Below are 18,775 nucleotides of genomic sequence, written 5' to 3'. Positions count from 1 at the left end.
GCAAAGATGATGAGGTCGTTTTGTGTGTCTCTGTGTAACATCTGTCCATTAACTACATACCCAAGAGATAGTACATTTTTCAGAAACTCTTAAGCACTGGTCACAAACCTGGGGGTCCTGACCCCCACTTGGGGTCACCAAAGCTTCATGGGGGGTCATGAGGGCTTCTTGATTTTAAAGGGTGTAAAAAAAACAAAAAAAAAAACAATCTGGCTGTATCTCAGCAGTTCATTCATTTTTGTGAAGAAAACTAAATGAAATTGTTATTAATAAAGTTTAGGTTATTCTTTAAGATATAAAACAAACTTAAAAAACCCTCACATGATAAGGTAAACAAGCTATATTCACAGAGCAGTCTCTGCTTATAACAGCTGTCCTGCATTTTAAAATAACAAAAGTGCTTACAGAACAATGTTTTAACAGAATCGTAACAGAATAAAACAGAAGATTATATTAGCTTTTAATAGCTTTGTTTGGACACATTAAGCAACATTATGCAACATTTAGTATTTTTTGTGGTTTGATGCCCCTACAGTTTCAAGATGCAATTCACTTACACATCGCTTTCATAAATTTGGACAGCTGTATACAAGCTTTTGCTCTGATTACATTACTACTTAACCCCGCCCCCTATACTTAAGCCACACCCCATTCAAAACTCCTGAACTGTTAATCATAGACACACTAGGAGACGCTAAACAGAGTTCCTCTTTCAGTGGTGATGGTTTGCCCATACTTAAGCCACACACCTTCATAATGTATTATGTGTTTGTTCTAGGCACTTGTAGGAGTCATCAATGGAGTAAGCAGAGTTCGTTTTTCTCTGGTGATGGTTTGCCTCACCCCCTGTACTTCAGCTACACCCACTTTCATAACTCATGAGCAGTCATAGAGCCTAGTGGGAGGTGTCATTGATGGAGAGTTCCTTTTTCCATTGGTATCCAGTGGTTGTGTGTGTGTGTCAATGCATGCACACATGGATGCGTACGACCCACTACTGTGAATTGGGTTTGTTTTCTTGTTAACTTCTCTGTCAGCATCCTCTGCAATGTTGCCGGCCTGCTTTTGCGGCTCCAGTTCTGGTGCCCTTTCCAGCTGTGCTCCCCGTAAGCACCCACCACCCTTCCACCACCTGCCAATTTTTTTTGCCGCTCCACTTTGACTCTGATTGGCTAGTACTTGTTGCCTTCATTGATTTGGGTTTGTTATGTTTAGGAGGAGTGGAATAGGGTGAGAATATCAAGGTTAGCCAATCAGAGGCAGAGCAGGGTGGATCATGTCTCTGCCAAAAAATATTGCCCACCCCCATTGCGGCCCAGAAAACCTCCTTCTTCTCTAGACATTCCAAAGCTCCTGTACTAGCAGTGTTCATACCAACTCTCCCCCGTTGTGCTCATCTGTAGAAGGTCTGTAGTAGGTCAACTGGCCTTTATTGACATGCAGCAAAGTGCAGAGTCAAACCGGCAGCCACAGAGGACTCATGGCCTCAGTACATGGGGTGCACGCTCTACCAAGTGAGCTACAGGGGCACCCCAAAGCTGTTATTTTAAAGTAAAAAAGTTGCATAATGTTGCTTTGAGTCTGTTTTCAAGAAGGTCTAGGCAGTTTTTCTGTTAAAATGGTGCAGATTAACTGTATTGCTAATTGTTTGTATGTTTGTGTGTTTATTTGGTTGCAGAGGTGCATGGGACTGAGAATCCACTCACCAAAAGACCCACCAATGATGCTTGGTTTTGGCAAGAGAGAGCCAAGACGCAACATCAGAATGAACTCAAAACCAAGATGAGGACAAATCAGCTAGAGGACCCTCGACAACAAAAAGTGCCTCAGGTCAGAACTAAACCACCAACTGAAATAATTAATTTATTATTAATTGACTATTAAGTTAATCTATTTTGATAATCGATTAATCTGAGTCATTTTTGAAGACAAAAAGTCCAAATTCTCTCATTTCATCCTCTTGAATATTTTCTGGTTTCTTTACTCCTCTCTGACAGTGAATTGAATATTTTTGAGTTGTGGACAAAGCAAGACATTTGAGGATGACATGCCATTTTCTGACATTTTATGGACCAAACAACTAATCGATTAATTAAGAAAATAATAGTTGCGGCCCTAAAAACACTATATTAGGCTAAACAACATATTTTATATTGAGGTAATTCAAAAGTAACAGAAAATAATCAAGTTACAATACTTTTATATTGTGATACTTGGATTATGGTACTGACTATGTTTTTTAAAAGGCAATTAGTAACACATTAGTTCAATCAGGAGAGACTAAGAGTAAAGAAAATGGTTTATTGACACGTGCATGAGATATGAAACATGAAAAGTCTTTGGCGGTTAGACCCCATTGAGGTGAAACAATAAGCACATATATAAATGGGGGTGATGAAGCTGTAGTGAAGAGAACCCCCCAGGGTCTAGACACTGGTGGTGGTGGTGGTAAAGAGGTGGAAAGCAGAGACTGGTGAAGTGAATGGCTCCACACTCCTGCTGCCTGGACCTGAAGACCGGAGAAGAGGGCGTCAGGGAGGATCGAGGTGAACATCTTGTGGTTCCAGACTCCTGCTGCCTGGACCTGAAGACTGGAGGAGAGGGCGTCAGGGAGGATCGAGGTGAACATCTTGTGGCTCCAGACTCCTGCTGCCTGGACCTGAAGACTGGAGGAGAGGGCGTCAGGGAGGATCGAGGTGAACATCTTGTGGCTCCAGACTCCTGCTGCCTGGACCTGAAGACTGGAGGAGAGGGCGTCAGGGAGGATCGAGGTGAACATCTTGTGGTTCCAGACTCCTGCTGCCTGGACCTGAAGACTGGAGGAGAGGGCATCAGGGAGGATCAAGGTGAACAGCTTCTGCTACCTGGGTCCAATGACTGGAGGAGAGAGGGGTGGAGGAGGGGCACACAGCTGACTGAATGACAACTGATGGAGCAAAGACAGAGGCGATTTAAAGTTTGGCAGCAGCAAACTGACTGGCTACAGCAACTGTGGCAAAATCTGATTGGATAGTAAAGATGAAGGTAAACGCACACAAACAGCTGATTAGAGGGAATAGGAGGAGAGAGATGGAGTAAAGGAAGTTGTGAATGAAGACAGCATAATAGAAGGTCTTCCTGTTTGAACTTACGCTGAGCTTCATCAGATACTGCTGAAGAATTCCAACAACAACAACAACAACAACAACAACAAAACCCTCATTTTTGCCCCATTTTCTCCAGAAAAATGGTTTACTTTTTCCACACTGCAGCACCACATCTCATATTGTGTGTAATCTTTAAGTGGTTGTGTGTATGGCAGTGCAGTGAAAAGTCTGCCTATCAAAAACCAGCAGTGACTAAAGGTCAACAAGCTGCTGTGTGCTGTGGTACAGTAGTGCCCTCCTCTGGGCACTCTTTCACTCAAACAATACACGTACATAGACACAAATCCACACAGACACACTTTTTTATTACTGACATCACATGGCTTTACATTCATTCCCTGAGGACATAATAATAATAATAATAATAATAATAATAATAATAATAACAATAACTAGCACATACCTAATCCCAGCTCTTACCCTGACTAAACCCTCACTTCAACCAAAAAGTTTCAACCCCAAACTTTTAGGGCTTACCTGGTGTGGACCAGATTCATGTCCCCATATAGGAAATGAGAACTTGAGACGTGTGATACCACAACATGATTAAAATACACAGAATTGTGTGTTTTCATGGAACTGTGTTAATAATTAAGTAATATTCTGAAATGACATTTAAGAAAAGCTGTGGTAATCTTACAGATATAATACAGAGCAGGGGGTCTCAGTTTGCTCATGTCAAAGACCCCCACAATACACATTAGGGACATTAGACCACAGACACCCAGTTTAAGAGGATTTTGTCTCTATGTCTGAGTATTTATTTTATTTTATTTTCAGGTTTGGAGAAAATAAAATTGAGATACTGTACATTTGGTTCAGTTAGTTTTGGTTTCACATTGCAATTTTCCAGACAGAGTTGTCTTACCCTCAATAATTGCTCATAATGGGCATCTTTGTGATGGCAAGTGATATTGTTTTGCTCTCCACAGTGGAATGTGCGTTGGCGGTTTAATGTAGTCTATAGATCATAACACCCCCCACCCACCACCACCACCACCCCAACCCTATTCTTGAACACTCACTCAACATTTCACAGTTCCACAAAAATCAAAACAGTTCCTAGAAAACTCTAAATAGGGCGGCGTACAAACGCAAATAGTCTTTCTGTTTGATGCAAATGAGCTTGAGCCCTGGGGGCTGTGCATGTGGAGGCCCGTATATATATCACAACATGGCAAACAATTATGTACATTTGCTCATTTTCTCCCTCACTTAACTCACTCGCTTGCAGCAAAAAAGAAAAACCAAAACAAAATAAAACAAAAAATCATAAGCAGGAGGGTCCAAAACAATTGTTGAGATCATTAGAAGGAACAAAAGAGAGAATGCGGTAAAAGGAGTCATGCAGCTGGGCGGGCGAAGGAACTTCAGACAACTGGTGACAAGCATGGATGCACTTCCTTGTGGGTGGTCATGTGAGGTCAAATACTGTACACAAAAATGCACGCTTGGCTGTCAGAGCTGGGATCATGTCTGATTTGTTGCCTATATGCCTCAAATAAATATCAAAGAACAAATTAAAAACCAATTTAAGAATTAAAATAATTACATTCACATTATTGGTTTCCCACAAAGACTGTAATTCCAGTTGTCGTGATGTTCAATTTTTCTTCACCTTTGGCCTCATTAAGCCTTTTTTTGATACACTTGATAACTTCAAAGCTGTATGCATGGTAATCAAGATAAACCAAGGTATTATTGTCACCTTTGTCTAAGTAAAGCAAATAGTGGAGACAAATTACTTTCTTGGTTATGAAGTCAAAGTAAATTAATATTTGATTTAGACTGGTTCACCAGACAAGGTTTACTGGCATGGAAACAAAACAAAATGTTTAGCATGGGAGCTAGCATGCTTAGCAGGCTAACATAACATGCATAAGAAATATAAGAACATAAGAAATTGGGAGCAAAATCTGCAGAGCCCAAAACGCTAATGGCTAAAGCTTCACTAAAATCTCCATATTTACATGGGTCAACAGCAATGGAAAAATTTATCTGGGAAGAGAAAGACGATTCCAAGAGAAAGACGAGAAATTCACCAAATTGATTTGCATAGTTCAACCGCTGAATTTAGCTGAACATTTTTGCTCGAGTAGATGCATTTTGTTTGGTATTTCTCCTATTGTAGTTGCATATTAAACTGATGTCTTAGCGTGTAGTGATGTGTATTATTGTACAATATAATTTTAATAATAAATTTCTATCTATATCTTTACATGTTCTGTAGTATTGACAATGAGCTTTGAAAGACACTTTACAAAAAGGGGGCCTTGGCCACAGGCTAATGCTATTGGCGGGCCTTGGCATGGAAAGGTTTGGGAAACCCTGGCCTAAGACTGTATACGCTCACTCTGATCAAAGAAAGAATACAAATTCATTTTCACTGAGGTTGTGAGTTCACAGAAGTGTGGACGACTGTGTAGCTATTTTGTTACAACAAAAACATAGTTGGTCCCTGAATAGTTGGTATACAGACATTTGGATGAAATGTAATTTTAGCAAACAAGTGCAAATGATTTTTTTTTTTTGACCAGGTTGGACAACATAAAATGGGCTGAACCTGTCCTTTTACATGTGAGGCAGTAGTGAACATGTAGGGTGCATGTTCGGAGGTGTGGGTTTGTGTGTGTCTTCATCATAAGAGAGAGAGGAGGAGGAGGCAAAGGCTGTAAAAGCATAAGTGTGAAAGAGAGAGCGAGAGAGAAAGACAGAGTACTTTTCATCCATATGTTCAGATGTCTGATAAGGTTTGTGGAAGACTGAAACTCCCCCTGCCCTTCTCTCTCATCCTCAGCCAACTAATCATAAGACTGGACCCCTTTGATCCCACTGGCAGCCTGAAACTGTGTGTGTGTGTGTGTGTGTGTGTGTGTGTGTGTGTGTGTGTGTGTGTGTGTGTGTGTGTGTGTGTGTGTGTGTGTGTACATATGGAAACATGGTTCATGTGGTCCAAAAACCAAAAAGCCCAGTCTGCTTGTGGGGATTGACTAGCTTTGTGTGGACCGAAATGCTGGACCCCATCAGTTTTAAGGGCTGTTTGAGGGTTAAGACTTGCTTTTATGGTTAGGATTAGAATTAGGTTTAGGTCAGGCACTTAGTTGTGATGGGTAGCGTTAAGGTCCACAAATATTGTAACACCAGGCTGTGTGTATGAGTGTTTATTCACGCTTAACTATATTCATAGGGTCTGCTATACGGACCAGCTTTGTGGGCACTAAAATTTTGGATAACTTTAAAGGGCTGTTTGAGGGTTTTAGGGTTTAGGGTAAGGGGCTTGGGAATGCATTATGTCAATGACAGGTCCCCACGTATATTGTAACACAAGTGAGTGTGTGTGTGTGCATGTGTGGCCATGGCCACCTGCGGAGTTAAGCAGTCTAGCCACTCATGTTCCACTCCACCAGACTCACATCAATAATATTGGCTGAACTTTCTGCTTGCCTAACTGCATCTCATAAAAATGTTAGCTATAAATGTGTATATGTGTGACATTTTTACAAGACACACAGAAGTATTTTATTTCTCCATTCTTTTTCTTGGACAGAGCACATTTCTTGGCCTCAAACTGAAGACCAACTTATCCTTACTCTATTTCTTGTCTACTGGTCACTTTGTATAATTGACTCAAAGTAGTTCTTTTTTTCTGTGAATGTATGTGTGTTTTGAAAGTGATTATTGGTACTGGTGATAATAATTTTCTTTCTCCTTGTCCTTTCAGAGTGCCTGTCAGCAGGAGCTGGACAAGGTCTTAGAGGAGATCTCCAAAATGACCTCTGAGGATAACAGAGGCCCACTGGAGAACCTGTATGGGCTCAAATTTCCAAACTGTGACAGACATGGACTGTACAACCTCAAACAGGTGAGGGATGGACAGAGCGCTGGCGTCACATCACACCTTTTTACCTGAACACAAACTCTGTTTATTGGATAAGGATGTTGTGGCTGGTTGAACTCAATGGCATCCATAACCCACATGGCTGAGATGATGTACACTTAAAAAAGTAAAATATTATTATAATATCATAAGGAAATAATAAGGTTAAGAGTTCTTTTTTTCTGATGTTGAGATAAAACATTTTTTGGGAATGTCTTCACATTGGAAGCTACCAAACCTTATCAGACTGAACAAGGCAGCTTCATCATCATCATCAAGGTAAACATGACAAAGGGCAAAGTGTATATTGGACACAAAACTAATAAGGACATCCTGCCAACATCATGGCCAAAAAATTGAGCAAACATGAAGTTATTAGGCCACACTGATGAGAAGGTGATCATAAAGGGCAGGGAAATTCCCCCAAAGTAGGAGAATGTAACCAGTGCAGCCAGACAAGACTGGAAAATATTTTACCAAATAAAAACATCCGAAATATAGTAACTAGCAAACAATTTATGCCTCGTAGAAAAGGAGTTACAAGAGGAGATGTTTACAAGAATGGCTCACTATCAAAACCCATATTAAGAATTTCAGGAGACCATTGTGGACTTGAAGAAATAAATCTTTACAGTTTCACAATAAAAAAGCCAGTTTGCACAATCATCACATCAGCGGTGTGGACCAATGACTTGTGACTTCACTTGGACTTGAGCCTTCTGACTTGAAAATACATGATACCATCCCTCAGGCTCAAAGAAAGTTATGTAAAAAGTGTGCCAGGATTCAATTCATCATCATCATCCATTCATCAATTCAAATTTCTTTTCATTTCCTCAGTCAGCTGACATTAACACTATATTCTCAGAAAGTTGACACTTAGATCCACTTTGTTTGAATGAATCCGGCAGCATCAAATCAAGTTAAAGGAGAGAACCATGAAGAACCAATGTTACATCACTAAGCTCCAGTTGGAAAAACACAGAGAAACTGGGGACACTAATTGTGGAATTTTTGAAAAAGAAATCCTTTCCTATTCCTGCTTGATATACAACTTCAGGTGCTCAACAGTCTGGGCTCTCCATTCCCATATTTAGCGCTTCATAATGCACCTCACATTTTTAGTGGGACTGAAGGCAAGACAGTCTAGAACCTGAACACTTTTGGTATGAAGACACGCTGTTGGAACACATACAGACTGTGTCTTGGCTTGAAATAAGCAGGGACATCTCTGAAAAAGATTTTTTCTTGATAACAGCGTATGTTGCTCCAAAACTTGTATGTATCTTTCAGCGTTAATGGAGCTTTCACAGATGTGACAGTCAGCCATGATGCCATGGGCACTGACACACCCCCATACCATCACAGATGCTGGCCTCTGAAGTTAGTGCTGGTAACAATCTGGATGGTCCTTTTCCTCTTTCACCTGATGTCCATGATTTCTAAAAATAATCTGAAATGTGGACTCATCAGGCCACAGTACAATTTTCAGCTTGAGTTAGTCCATCTCAGATGAGTCTGGGCACAGAGAAGTCTCAGTGTTTCTGGATGTTATTGATATATTTTTTCTCTCTGAGTCTTAACTTGCATAGACTGTGTCTACTGAAAACAGTATCCCAAAGCGTTCCTGAGTCAATTAAGTATCCTGTACACAATTATTTGAGTTTTTAATGCAGTTTTCTATGTGGTGCCACCTAAAGGGGTCAAAGATATGTAGATGGTATAATCCCTAAATTCCTTGCAGTTTTGTGTTGAGAAATGTTCCTAAAGCATTGGACTATTTCTAGAGTAAATCTATAGTCTATTCAGTCCATCAAAATGAAACTTAATGCATTATATAAACACTTTTCTAGAATTTACAAACTCCTGGAGGAAACCTGTCATTAATATTAACATTAAGTATGCTACATTTCTTAAAACATGCATTCTTTTTGCTACATATTTGTTTCATATGTATGAGGGCAAATCACTAATCTATTATATTTATTGAATCAAATCTTAACAAAATATGTACTAATAGACCTGCCCTAGACAATGCCTGTGTAGTATTCTATGTAGACATTTACACTAAAACATTACTCTAGCCAGCCAGTCACTTATTCACTTACTCACTCACTTACTTTTATGTTCTCTGAATTTATAGTGGGAGTCACTCTTCTTCTTTTACTGGCTGTTCTGTCTGACACTACAGAGCCACCGTGGTTTAAAAGTAAGACATAGTGCCAGAAACTGTTTGCTGTCAAGTTATTGAATGTTTTAACCAAGTCAAGAGAAAAGCCCCAAAAACTGTAGCTTAATACAATGTTGCAGATGACACTGTATTAAGCACAAGTTGAAAATACTGAGCTTTTTACTCACGTGTATTGCTGGGCTTGGCAGAATGTGTGGAGAGGAGCGGAGGGACAAAGCTGCCACTCACCCACAGACAGCTGCCGAGCTCCAAGGAGCTTTGGAGGAGAAAGCCAGTGGCAGAGCCAGAGCTTCTGCAGGAATAAATACCCTGAGTCTTATCGCACTCTGCTCTGATCTGATGCACTCTACATCTACAGACAGATTTACAGACAAAAGAGGGAAAAGAGCAGAGACTCAAAGAAATAACAGACTGAACTTGAGTCTCTCAAGTGTGAAGTTCAGTCAGGGATCAGTGTTTTTCTCTAGTTTTTATTCGCTGACAAAATTGTCAATAGATTTTGTCATACTTTTTGTCATCATCAATGACTTTTTATGTCGATACCATGCCATGTTGTTGACAAAAAATTAGAATGAAAATGAACAGTAAAAAATTTAACTCTGCTTGTAAATTGCAAAACAATGATGTACATTGTTTACTCAAGTAGAATAACAGATATTTGTAAAAAAAAAAAAAAAAAAAAGAAAAAATACAGGCTCTGAAATATACTAAAAGCATAAAAGTAAACAGTTGCCCCCTGCAGTACATTTCTACCTGCTGTTTCTGTGTAAAGCTAACAGAACCTCCTTTTCTCCATGGTCAAGGCTTCTTTCTCTGTCTGTTTTGTCTTGTGTTGATTTCATCTTGTTATGTCCTTTACATCTTACATTTTTAATGTAGTTTTGCCTTGTAACGTTTTTTACATCGTTTTTGTCACTACATCTTTTACAATCTACTTAAGCACAATAATTAAGTATTTCTGCTTAGTTACTTCCCATTTCTGGTCCAACCACATCATTTAACTCCTCAACTTTCTCAGCACCAGTGTATATTAGTGCACTCATCTTATGCTGAGCATTATTACAATGAACAGGTACAGGATTAGCACAGTCCACATTATGTCATCATTTTTGTGCCTACCTAATAATGCCTTGCCTTAAGCCATTTTTTCTGATGAAAACTTGCATGCAAGGCGGGCAGCTACCTCTGGGTCCCAGAACTCCAGGGAGCCCAAATGCTTCACACTGAGAAAAGCCTGAGGGTCATGCTTTATTACCACATCTTGAGGCCCTTGTCTTGAAGAGGGTCCCTGAGTTTAAATCTAGTTTAAGGGAGGAACAGGGGCCCAGCAGCACTCACTCATTGTTGCCTCAGGTCCTTCTAGTTGGTTAACCGGCCATGTCCATTTGGGTCAAAATGTTGCCTGTTCATTAATCTAATAGAGTTCGAGAGTGTGTGGATGGTCTGATCTGATCTGATCTCCAGTCTGGCCTTTATATAGGATTGTGGATGTGCACACAAGCACTGTTTTGTAACAAGTTAAAAGTTACAGTTTTAATCCACTGTATTGTGAAAATGTGCTAAGGTGTATAATATGCACTGTTTCTACTATATTTCATTTTCCAAATTAGTTTTGATATTACAATAGTGACAGAGATCAAACATGTTTTACGGGTTGTGTTTTACGGAATTTAGAGATTTTGAGTTTTGAGTGTAAAAGTGTTGAACGTGGAAATACTTTGACCCCCAAAAAATGTTTGATTCGATGTCCAGTCATCTTGTCCCAGGGCTTTAAACTGCATGTCACGGTTTTCATCAGTCGACTTCTCTCATCAATCAAAAACGGATAGTTTGGATTATTTGAAATGGGGTTGTATGAGGTACTTATCCATTAGTCAGTGTAATGGCTACAGTAGATGCTGGACGGCATGCCTCCACTTCGGAGAAGCAGAGAGGCGGCCTCGCACAGAGGCTAAATAATAAACTCTTTTTGACAGGGTCAGAAATAAAAGTGATTTTAACCACTTCAAAAAGGTCCACCTAAAAAATCAATCTCATCTTAAGTTTAAACTATATTTAGAGCTGTGGCAATAACCGCAATGCCACGGTCATGTGATGCTAACTGTGGGGTTGAGCTTATCTCTTAATACATCTATGGTTTAGCAATGTCACACAAATCAGGAACACAGACGCTGATTGGTTGACAAGTCAGGAACACCACCTCTGGTTGGTAGACAGGCTCAATCCAAGAAATTGCAAAGCTTCTGAAAGGTATTCAATTACACTGGAGCCAACACTGTAAAAATTCACTAGCTAGCAACAGTATTAGCTTAAAGTTAGCCCTTCCTGCACAGCTCTCTTCAAGGCTAACCCCCTTCACTTTTCCAGCAGTTTGGAAATAACAGAAGAGACTTGTCTTGATCTTAAGAGGCTGCAGCTTTTATTAACTGACACACTGTAACCTAAACTGTACATTTACTCCCAGACTAACAGCTGTCCGCTCTGTTATTGACATTACTGTCACTCTCAAATCTGCTGCTTACTATCACTCACTTACACAACACACTTATGCACTGCCCTCGTCCTTACAGGAGCTATGCCATGTATACTTCAATATAGTTCAACAAAGCGTAATTATTAAGGCAGTCAGGGTAAACTGCCATCCTGGGGGAATATGTTGCTTTCACCGTGGTAAGAAAAAATACATCTAATCCATCAAAATACCTACTATATTTAGCACATTTTCACTGCTTTACTTTGGCGAGAGGCAGCCTTGTCTGACAGGAAACCAACATTATATACACCAAATATCACTCTCTCCAAACTAAGTAAACTGCATAGATGAAATCATTCTCACAGAACATGGAAGTTGGTGCTCTACCACTGCTTGGATCTGTTATTTTGTCTGTTATAGTATGACTTCAGTGTTTTAAAAGAATAGTTCAGATTCACCAAAGTCACACAATAACACACACACACACACACACACACACACACACACACACACACACACACACACACATACACACACACACACACACACACACACAAAAACAAACAAACTGACGCAGTGATAGACTCTGTGGTCTGTGAGGTAAAATCACTGTTTCCCATCAGAAAAGGCTGTCTGACAGCAAAGTTAAGTATGTGACCATACACTTTGATTTTTTAGCTGGGTCTTTTTTAAGTGGCTAAAATGCCTTTGGTTAACAACCCTGTCTGCAGCAGTTTATTGCTTAGCTTCTGTGCTGGTGCCCTGCTGTACTTGAATCTACTGCAGGTAAGTATTTAATCTGAACTATTTATTTCAGGATTTTGGCCAGGGAGGAACTTTTTCATAGTTCTAGGAACAGTTGGAGGCTATAATATCGTGACCACTGGCCTTCATGATGGAAAAAGTTTCTGTTGTCTTTTGTCTGTTCTGAGGATTATTGTAATTATACGTGTGAGATCTTTAGTTTGGTCCAACTTGATGACCAGTTTTCCTTCCTCCATTCTGTCCTTTCACCCTTCACCTTTTTAAAATTGCTCTCGCACACACACTCATGTACACTGTATCATTATGTTTAGTCCTCACTTGAATTTCCTGTCTCCTCTACCCCTTTTTTTAATAAACTCACACACACCCTCCTTTTCCTTAACACTCTGCTCTTACACACACACACACACGCACACACAAATGCGCATGGAGATGTTGTCATCATGAATGAGGCAACAGCTTCTGAGCTCAAGGTTACAAGGCAATAAAACTGTTTGGCGTACTTCATGGGAAGACTTTTGTTAAGCCGAGGAACGAACTGTGCTTCCGACTGGGGGCTTGAATTAGAATTCTGCTCATCCATAGAAATCAGACAGAGGAGGACAAACAAGGTCACATATCCAGTGTGTTCTTACGAGGATAGTAGAGCAGAAAAGAAGATTTGAATAGGCGCCACAGTTTCCTAAAGCAGGGCTCTCAACCACTCAGCCAATTTTCATCAGTGGTCACAAACAACAGCATTGTTTCGGACTGGAGTCCTTGGTTCCCAGGGAGGAACACTGTACCTCCTCAACACTCGGCTCCCTTTTGGAGTTGTCCCTCCTAGTCGTGGGGTAATTACTGTAACTGTCACTCTTTTTGTTCTTTCTCATCGAAGGAAGAAAATGGAAAGTCTTTTCTTTCCCCCCTCTGCGGCCGCCCCGCATGCGCGGCGTAAACTGTGTCCACTTCAATTACGACCTCATTTCTGAGTAGAGGGGGGACTCTGCAGGGGTTCTGGTCTGCTGGCATGCCCATGTCTGTGTGTGTGTGTGTGTGTGTGTGATGGCATGTGTGGCTGTGGATGGGTTGTGGGTTGTGAGCTGGGGGCATGACCTGAGGATGGTTTGTTATTGGGTGAGTGTTGTCCCACCCAAACCATGGCCCTCACTCTCATCCAATGGCCCCCTGCCACCAGAAGATTTGCAAGTACACACACACTCATCTCAAGGCATCGTACTCCATGCTTCATTAACGCACCCCCCTACTTCCCACTGTGCATCTTTACCCCTCCCTCTTTTTTCCAGTGTTTTCCAACTTGTCTAGTTTGTGTTTTCTTCCCTCTTTCCAGTGCAACATGTCCACCCACGGCCAGCGGGGCGAGTGCTGGTGCGTTAACCCCTTAACCGGAGTCCAGATTCCAGAGACGCCTAAAGTCAGAGGGGATCCCAACTGTAACCAGTTCCAGGAGGAGCTCAGAGCGATGCCCACTGCAACAGCATCTCACTAGCCCAGTCCAGCACATTGTGACAGAGTTGGGTCTTCTTCAAATTTCTAAAGATTTTTCAGTTATTAGTTTATCAATGACCATGTTAAGATGTACCTTTACTTGGAGGCTTTGCTTCCTGTTTGACCTACAATTAAACAAAAAAAAATAGCTTGGATTTTTTTGAAGTGGGTTTGTATAAGGTACTTATTCACAGTTGGCACATCTCCAGTTAAGGGAAGCAGCAGGAGTACCAATGTAGGAAGCTAGGCAATGTACTGCAGAAAAATATATTTTTGATGAATAATGGCCATTCTGTAAGCCAAATATCGCTCTCTCCAAAGCCACCAGACTCAATTGGCAAAAACAGTAATTTTACTTCAGAGAACACAGGAGTTACCGGTCTACTGCTGCGCTGATTGTTTAGTTTGCCTGTGTTAGTGTGTGACTTTTGGTGTTTTAAAGCATTAGTTTGAATTCACCAAAGTCACACAATAACACAAACAAACTAGCTGATCAAGGCAGCTGTACACCGGCAAACTCCTCTGTTCTGCAAGGTAAAATGACTGATTTGCCAAAGGAGTCTGGTTGCTGTAGAGACAGCCATATATAGCTGCAGTTTCCAGTTAGAAAAGACTGTCTTGTCAAGGTGAAGCTTCAGTCTTCAAACTGAAGACCACGATCTACTGTAGGTAATACACTCACTATGGATAAGTACCTCCTACAACCCCACCCAAAAAAACCTGAACGATGTCTTTAATGAGTTTTGAGACTGTTTGAAACAGTGCAGGTGTGGGCTTCCACTGTGACATAATCCAAGAGATAAAAACAGATAACATACTTCGTAAGATTATATTCACATGTGATTAAGTCAATAATTTTAGATAATTTCATGATCAGCTGCAACTGTGTGTTGAAGGCTCTGACCATTTGAACACTCACATTCACACAGTGTACTGGATCCCTGCCAGCCTTGGTAAGAAGGTTTGATGTGATGCTAATGATGGGGCGGGGCTGCCACTGAACTTCTACTTTAGGCAGACAAGCCTAAAGTTGTCTTGAGTTGAGATGAAAGACTTACAGGTGCTTCTTGTTTTACATATCAAAGACATGTATGCACAGTCTCTAACCCATTTTAGTGCTAACACGTTATGTAACCTCGTTTTCATGAGTAAATACTTTGAAAGCAGGTTTTATCACTGTCATACTCTTCACTGATTATATCTTGTAAAAATTCCATGTTCATGCACCAACTTTGCTTCCTACATTGTTGGTTGTAAATTAATTAAATTCTATTTTGCTCTGACATTCATTGAAAAGGAGTTGTTTGTTGTTTTTATTGCGTTTTTTTTTTTTTTTTTTTACTGACATTTCACAGTAAGTAAATATGTGTTGTGTCAGTTTAACTCTCAAAGTAAACTCTGACACCATCTAAGTGTTTCTAAGAATCCACACCCATTGGTTTGATTGGCTGCAGAGACCTGTTGTTGTTTGTCAGCAGTTCTTCTATTAACACTTGTCAACTCCAAATAAGTGTCACTCAAGAAAAATTGCACTTACGGTAATTTCGCTGGGAAAATTGCTGTGTGGCATCATTATTCCTATCACTGCTGTGTGTGCAGACCTGCAATGTGTGTGAAAACGTATGTATGTCAGGATGCTTGTTTAGCTATATTCATGGGGTCACAAACCAGGAGCTTACTGTACTTGTGGGGACCAACCAGCTTTGTGGGGACCTAAATGCTGGACAGCACAAATCTAAAGGGCTGTTTGAGGGTTAAGAATTAGTTAGGTAGAATATTAGGCAGAAATTTAGGTAAAAATTAGGTATAATTAGTTTTTAGGATTTTGGTTTGAATTAAGTATAAGTTAGTTTTGATGTTCAGCAGTAAGTTGTGATGAGTAGGGTTTAGGTAAGGCGCTGGGGAATGCATTATGCCAAAGACAGGTCCCCACAAATTGGTAAAAGAAGCAGATGTGTGTTTTAGTGTATTCAACTACATTCATGGGGTCCATTATCAGGGAGCCCAATATACTTGTGGGGACCGACCAGCTTTGTGGGGACCAAAATGCTGGACCCCACAAGTTTAACACTAGAACAGCCAAGATGGACTGTTTTCAAATTTATATAAGTATCTGTATTTTCATTTAAAATGATTTTTATGCAAATTACACAGAAGGCAAAGAAACATAGTGATCATTTTTACCTATTTTGTGATAAGATTTTACCTGCCATAGGCAGCCACATTTACATGGAAATTGTTGCTGTTTTATATTGTTAATGTTAGTACAGTTGGAGATGCATCTGGGTTGCTTAGCAAGTATCATAGTCTTTGTCAATAAAATTTTACAAGTGATCTCGATTTCCAATCTCCTGACATTAAAATACAAATAATTAATTAATTAGGCTCAATTAAAAATAAAGTAGGGGAGATTGGGGACTTTTGTCACACTTTCTGTCTTAGCACCTATGACACACCAAATTTTTGTGTCAAAGCTCTCAAATTTTGAAGAGACCCTTATTTAGTACAAATAATGTGTTTCCAACTTTTTTGCTTGTATTTTTATACTCATTTCCAGCCTTTACCCATAGGCTATGATTATTTTTTGAGATGGTTGTAGGTGTTTGTTATTATTAATGTTAAAATAACATGTTTATAATCTTATAAAATACACGTAACTGTTTCTCGCTCTGAGTAATTCTACATTAATTTAAAATTTGAATTGGATCACTGATGGTTATTATTCTACAGAAAATACTGCTTTGAATATATGCAATCATTACGGTTTACTACACACCATGACATGCATATTGCTAAATATATAAACAAATTTGACAAAATTTAAATACTAAATAGATAAACAGAATAAAACAGAATAAATTTATTAATCTCTGTTATTTATCATAAGAGATTACAAAGGAAGTCAAAAGTCAAAATGACCACTTATGGCCATTCTGTTAGTCATGGAATTCTGGGACTTGTGTTAAAGAGGTGTTTGAGGGTTAGAATTTGGTTTTAGGGCTAAGGTTAGGATTAGGTTTAGGTTAGGGTCAGGGTAAGTGGCTGGGACAAACATTATGTCAATGATGGGTCCCCACAAATTTAGTAACACAAGTGTGTGTACGTGTGTGTGTGTTGCCAGGGTTACTAATGAAGTGTTGACATGAGCAGGGATTAAGAGTGGGGCTGACATTGACAAATGGGATACTAAGTGGGTAAAGGTGCCTATGAATAAACCAACCCAAGTACACAAATGCATGCAGAGACATACACACTCATGCACACACACATTTATGCTGCAGGTCATGGTCTAAAGAGAGGTAACCAGCGCTAAGTCCAAATGGAAGGGTGTAAGAGTAGCTATTAATGATAATGAACGCTCCTGATAAAACTGGATATTGGTACATGATGATGGAAATGTGTCTAACTTTGTCCAATTTTGTCTCGCTTTTACTGACTTTGCTGAAACAATTCTGCCATCCATTTGCTGTATGTAATCCACTGTTGAACCCATTATCCCTTGGACCACCAAGCCCATCATCATGAGTGATGGATGACATGGAATGTTTTTATCATACTGCAAAAAATGTATCTGTAATCCATTGCAGCCTATGTAAAAACACAGCGGGAATTGATTATTCAGCAGATGCAGCACATTCAGAAAGCTGTGTTATATATTTTAATTCCTGTGACAATTATGGAAGCATTTGGAATGGCTTGCATGTGAGTGACAGAAGTAGTTTCGTAACCTTCTGGCAGGTCAACAGGCCCTTGTTAACTTAAAGTGGTGGTGACATTCTCATAAATCCCAGTGATGGATCTGGAGATTTTAATGGTTGTGTGTTATGATGATTCTCTAAACCTCCACGAGATTTTAGAATGTGACTGAGTTCAAAAATAAGGTTGCACAGATAAAATCTGAGACATTAGTTTAGCTGTTTATAATAATAAAGTCATAATAGCTTGAATGCAAGCTACAGACATGAGCCTAAAATAGATAAGAAACAAATAAATATGCATGTGAATGCCTCTTTAAGGTGAAACTGACTGACTTAAAAGGTAGTTTGGAATTTTCTCAAATTAAATTTAGTGTTATTTTATCATGTCATATGCAAAAGGGTCATTGGTCCTTTAAATCACTCCTCCTTTTCAAACTGGAGTGCACTTCTTTGTAAGACTACACTGTTTTGTTACATACAAAAATACATTCTACATGCTTTAACAGTTAACCAGACCAAGTGGATATGTTCCAAAAGTAAGTTATTTCTTGTACAACCCAGTCTTTTCTATCTGCATTACAAATAATAGACAAAAAATAGACTTTACATTTTCAAATTGCACGCAGTGTTGGTGGCCTGACAGCTAAATTGGTTGTTTTCAGCTGTCCTATAAATTAAAGGCATAAAGGATTTAAAAAAAAAAAAAATGTGCAGGGTATACAACAAAGTCCAATTCTGCAAGCAGGTGATGTATTAACTTTTGTTAAGAGCAGATCCGACATCGTCATGGAAACAAAATCAACATGCAAACTGTTGCAATCTGGTGAAGTTTAGGAAAAGATTATGGTTTGGGTTAAAATGAGTACTTCCATTTATGTGCTAAAACAACTTAACGTTGGCTTTTGGTTTACTCTGGTGTCTTGGGTGAAATCCTTCATTTTCTCTGGGAATATAACCTAAGGATGTGCCATTTGAAAAAAGTATCTACAACTGATGTTTGAAATGCATTTCTGCACTACAGGCTGACATTCTTCTGTTTGATTCCCGTGGGATGGGAGTCAGTTTCATTATTCACTATTCATCACAGGACTGCGATGAGACAGGAAAACAAAAGTTAACAGGAGTGGGAATCGTAAT

At 39.6% G+C, this 18,775-nt stretch overlaps 1 protein-coding gene across 1 annotated transcript in view; it reads left to right on the top strand.

Moving 5' to 3' along the window:
* igfbp2b (insulin-like growth factor binding protein 2b) overlaps positions 1–15,223 on the top strand; it is a 30,893-nt gene extending 15,670 nt beyond the window's left edge. Inside the window, exons 2-4 of the mRNA XM_084724227.1 lie at positions 1,679–1,830; positions 6,868–7,008; positions 13,783–15,223. Of these exons, the coding sequence (XP_084580353.1) occupies positions 1,679–1,830; positions 6,868–7,008; positions 13,783–13,941 (452 nt within the window). The 3' untranslated portion in view covers positions 13,942–15,223. The remainder of the gene's footprint in view (positions 1–1,678; positions 1,831–6,867; positions 7,009–13,782) is intronic.
* Positions 15,224–18,775: the final 3,552 nt, after the last annotated feature.

This window comes from Lutjanus erythropterus, chromosome 8 (assembly GCF_056507025.1).
Source record: "Lutjanus erythropterus isolate fLutEry1 chromosome 8, fLutEry1.hap2, whole genome shotgun sequence".
In the NCBI taxonomy this organism is placed as follows: Eukaryota; Metazoa; Chordata; class Actinopteri; order Lutjaniformes; family Lutjanidae; genus Lutjanus; species Lutjanus erythropterus.
The sequence above is the reverse complement of the archived record's forward strand: the minus strand, read 5'-3'. Positions and strand labels throughout refer to the sequence as shown.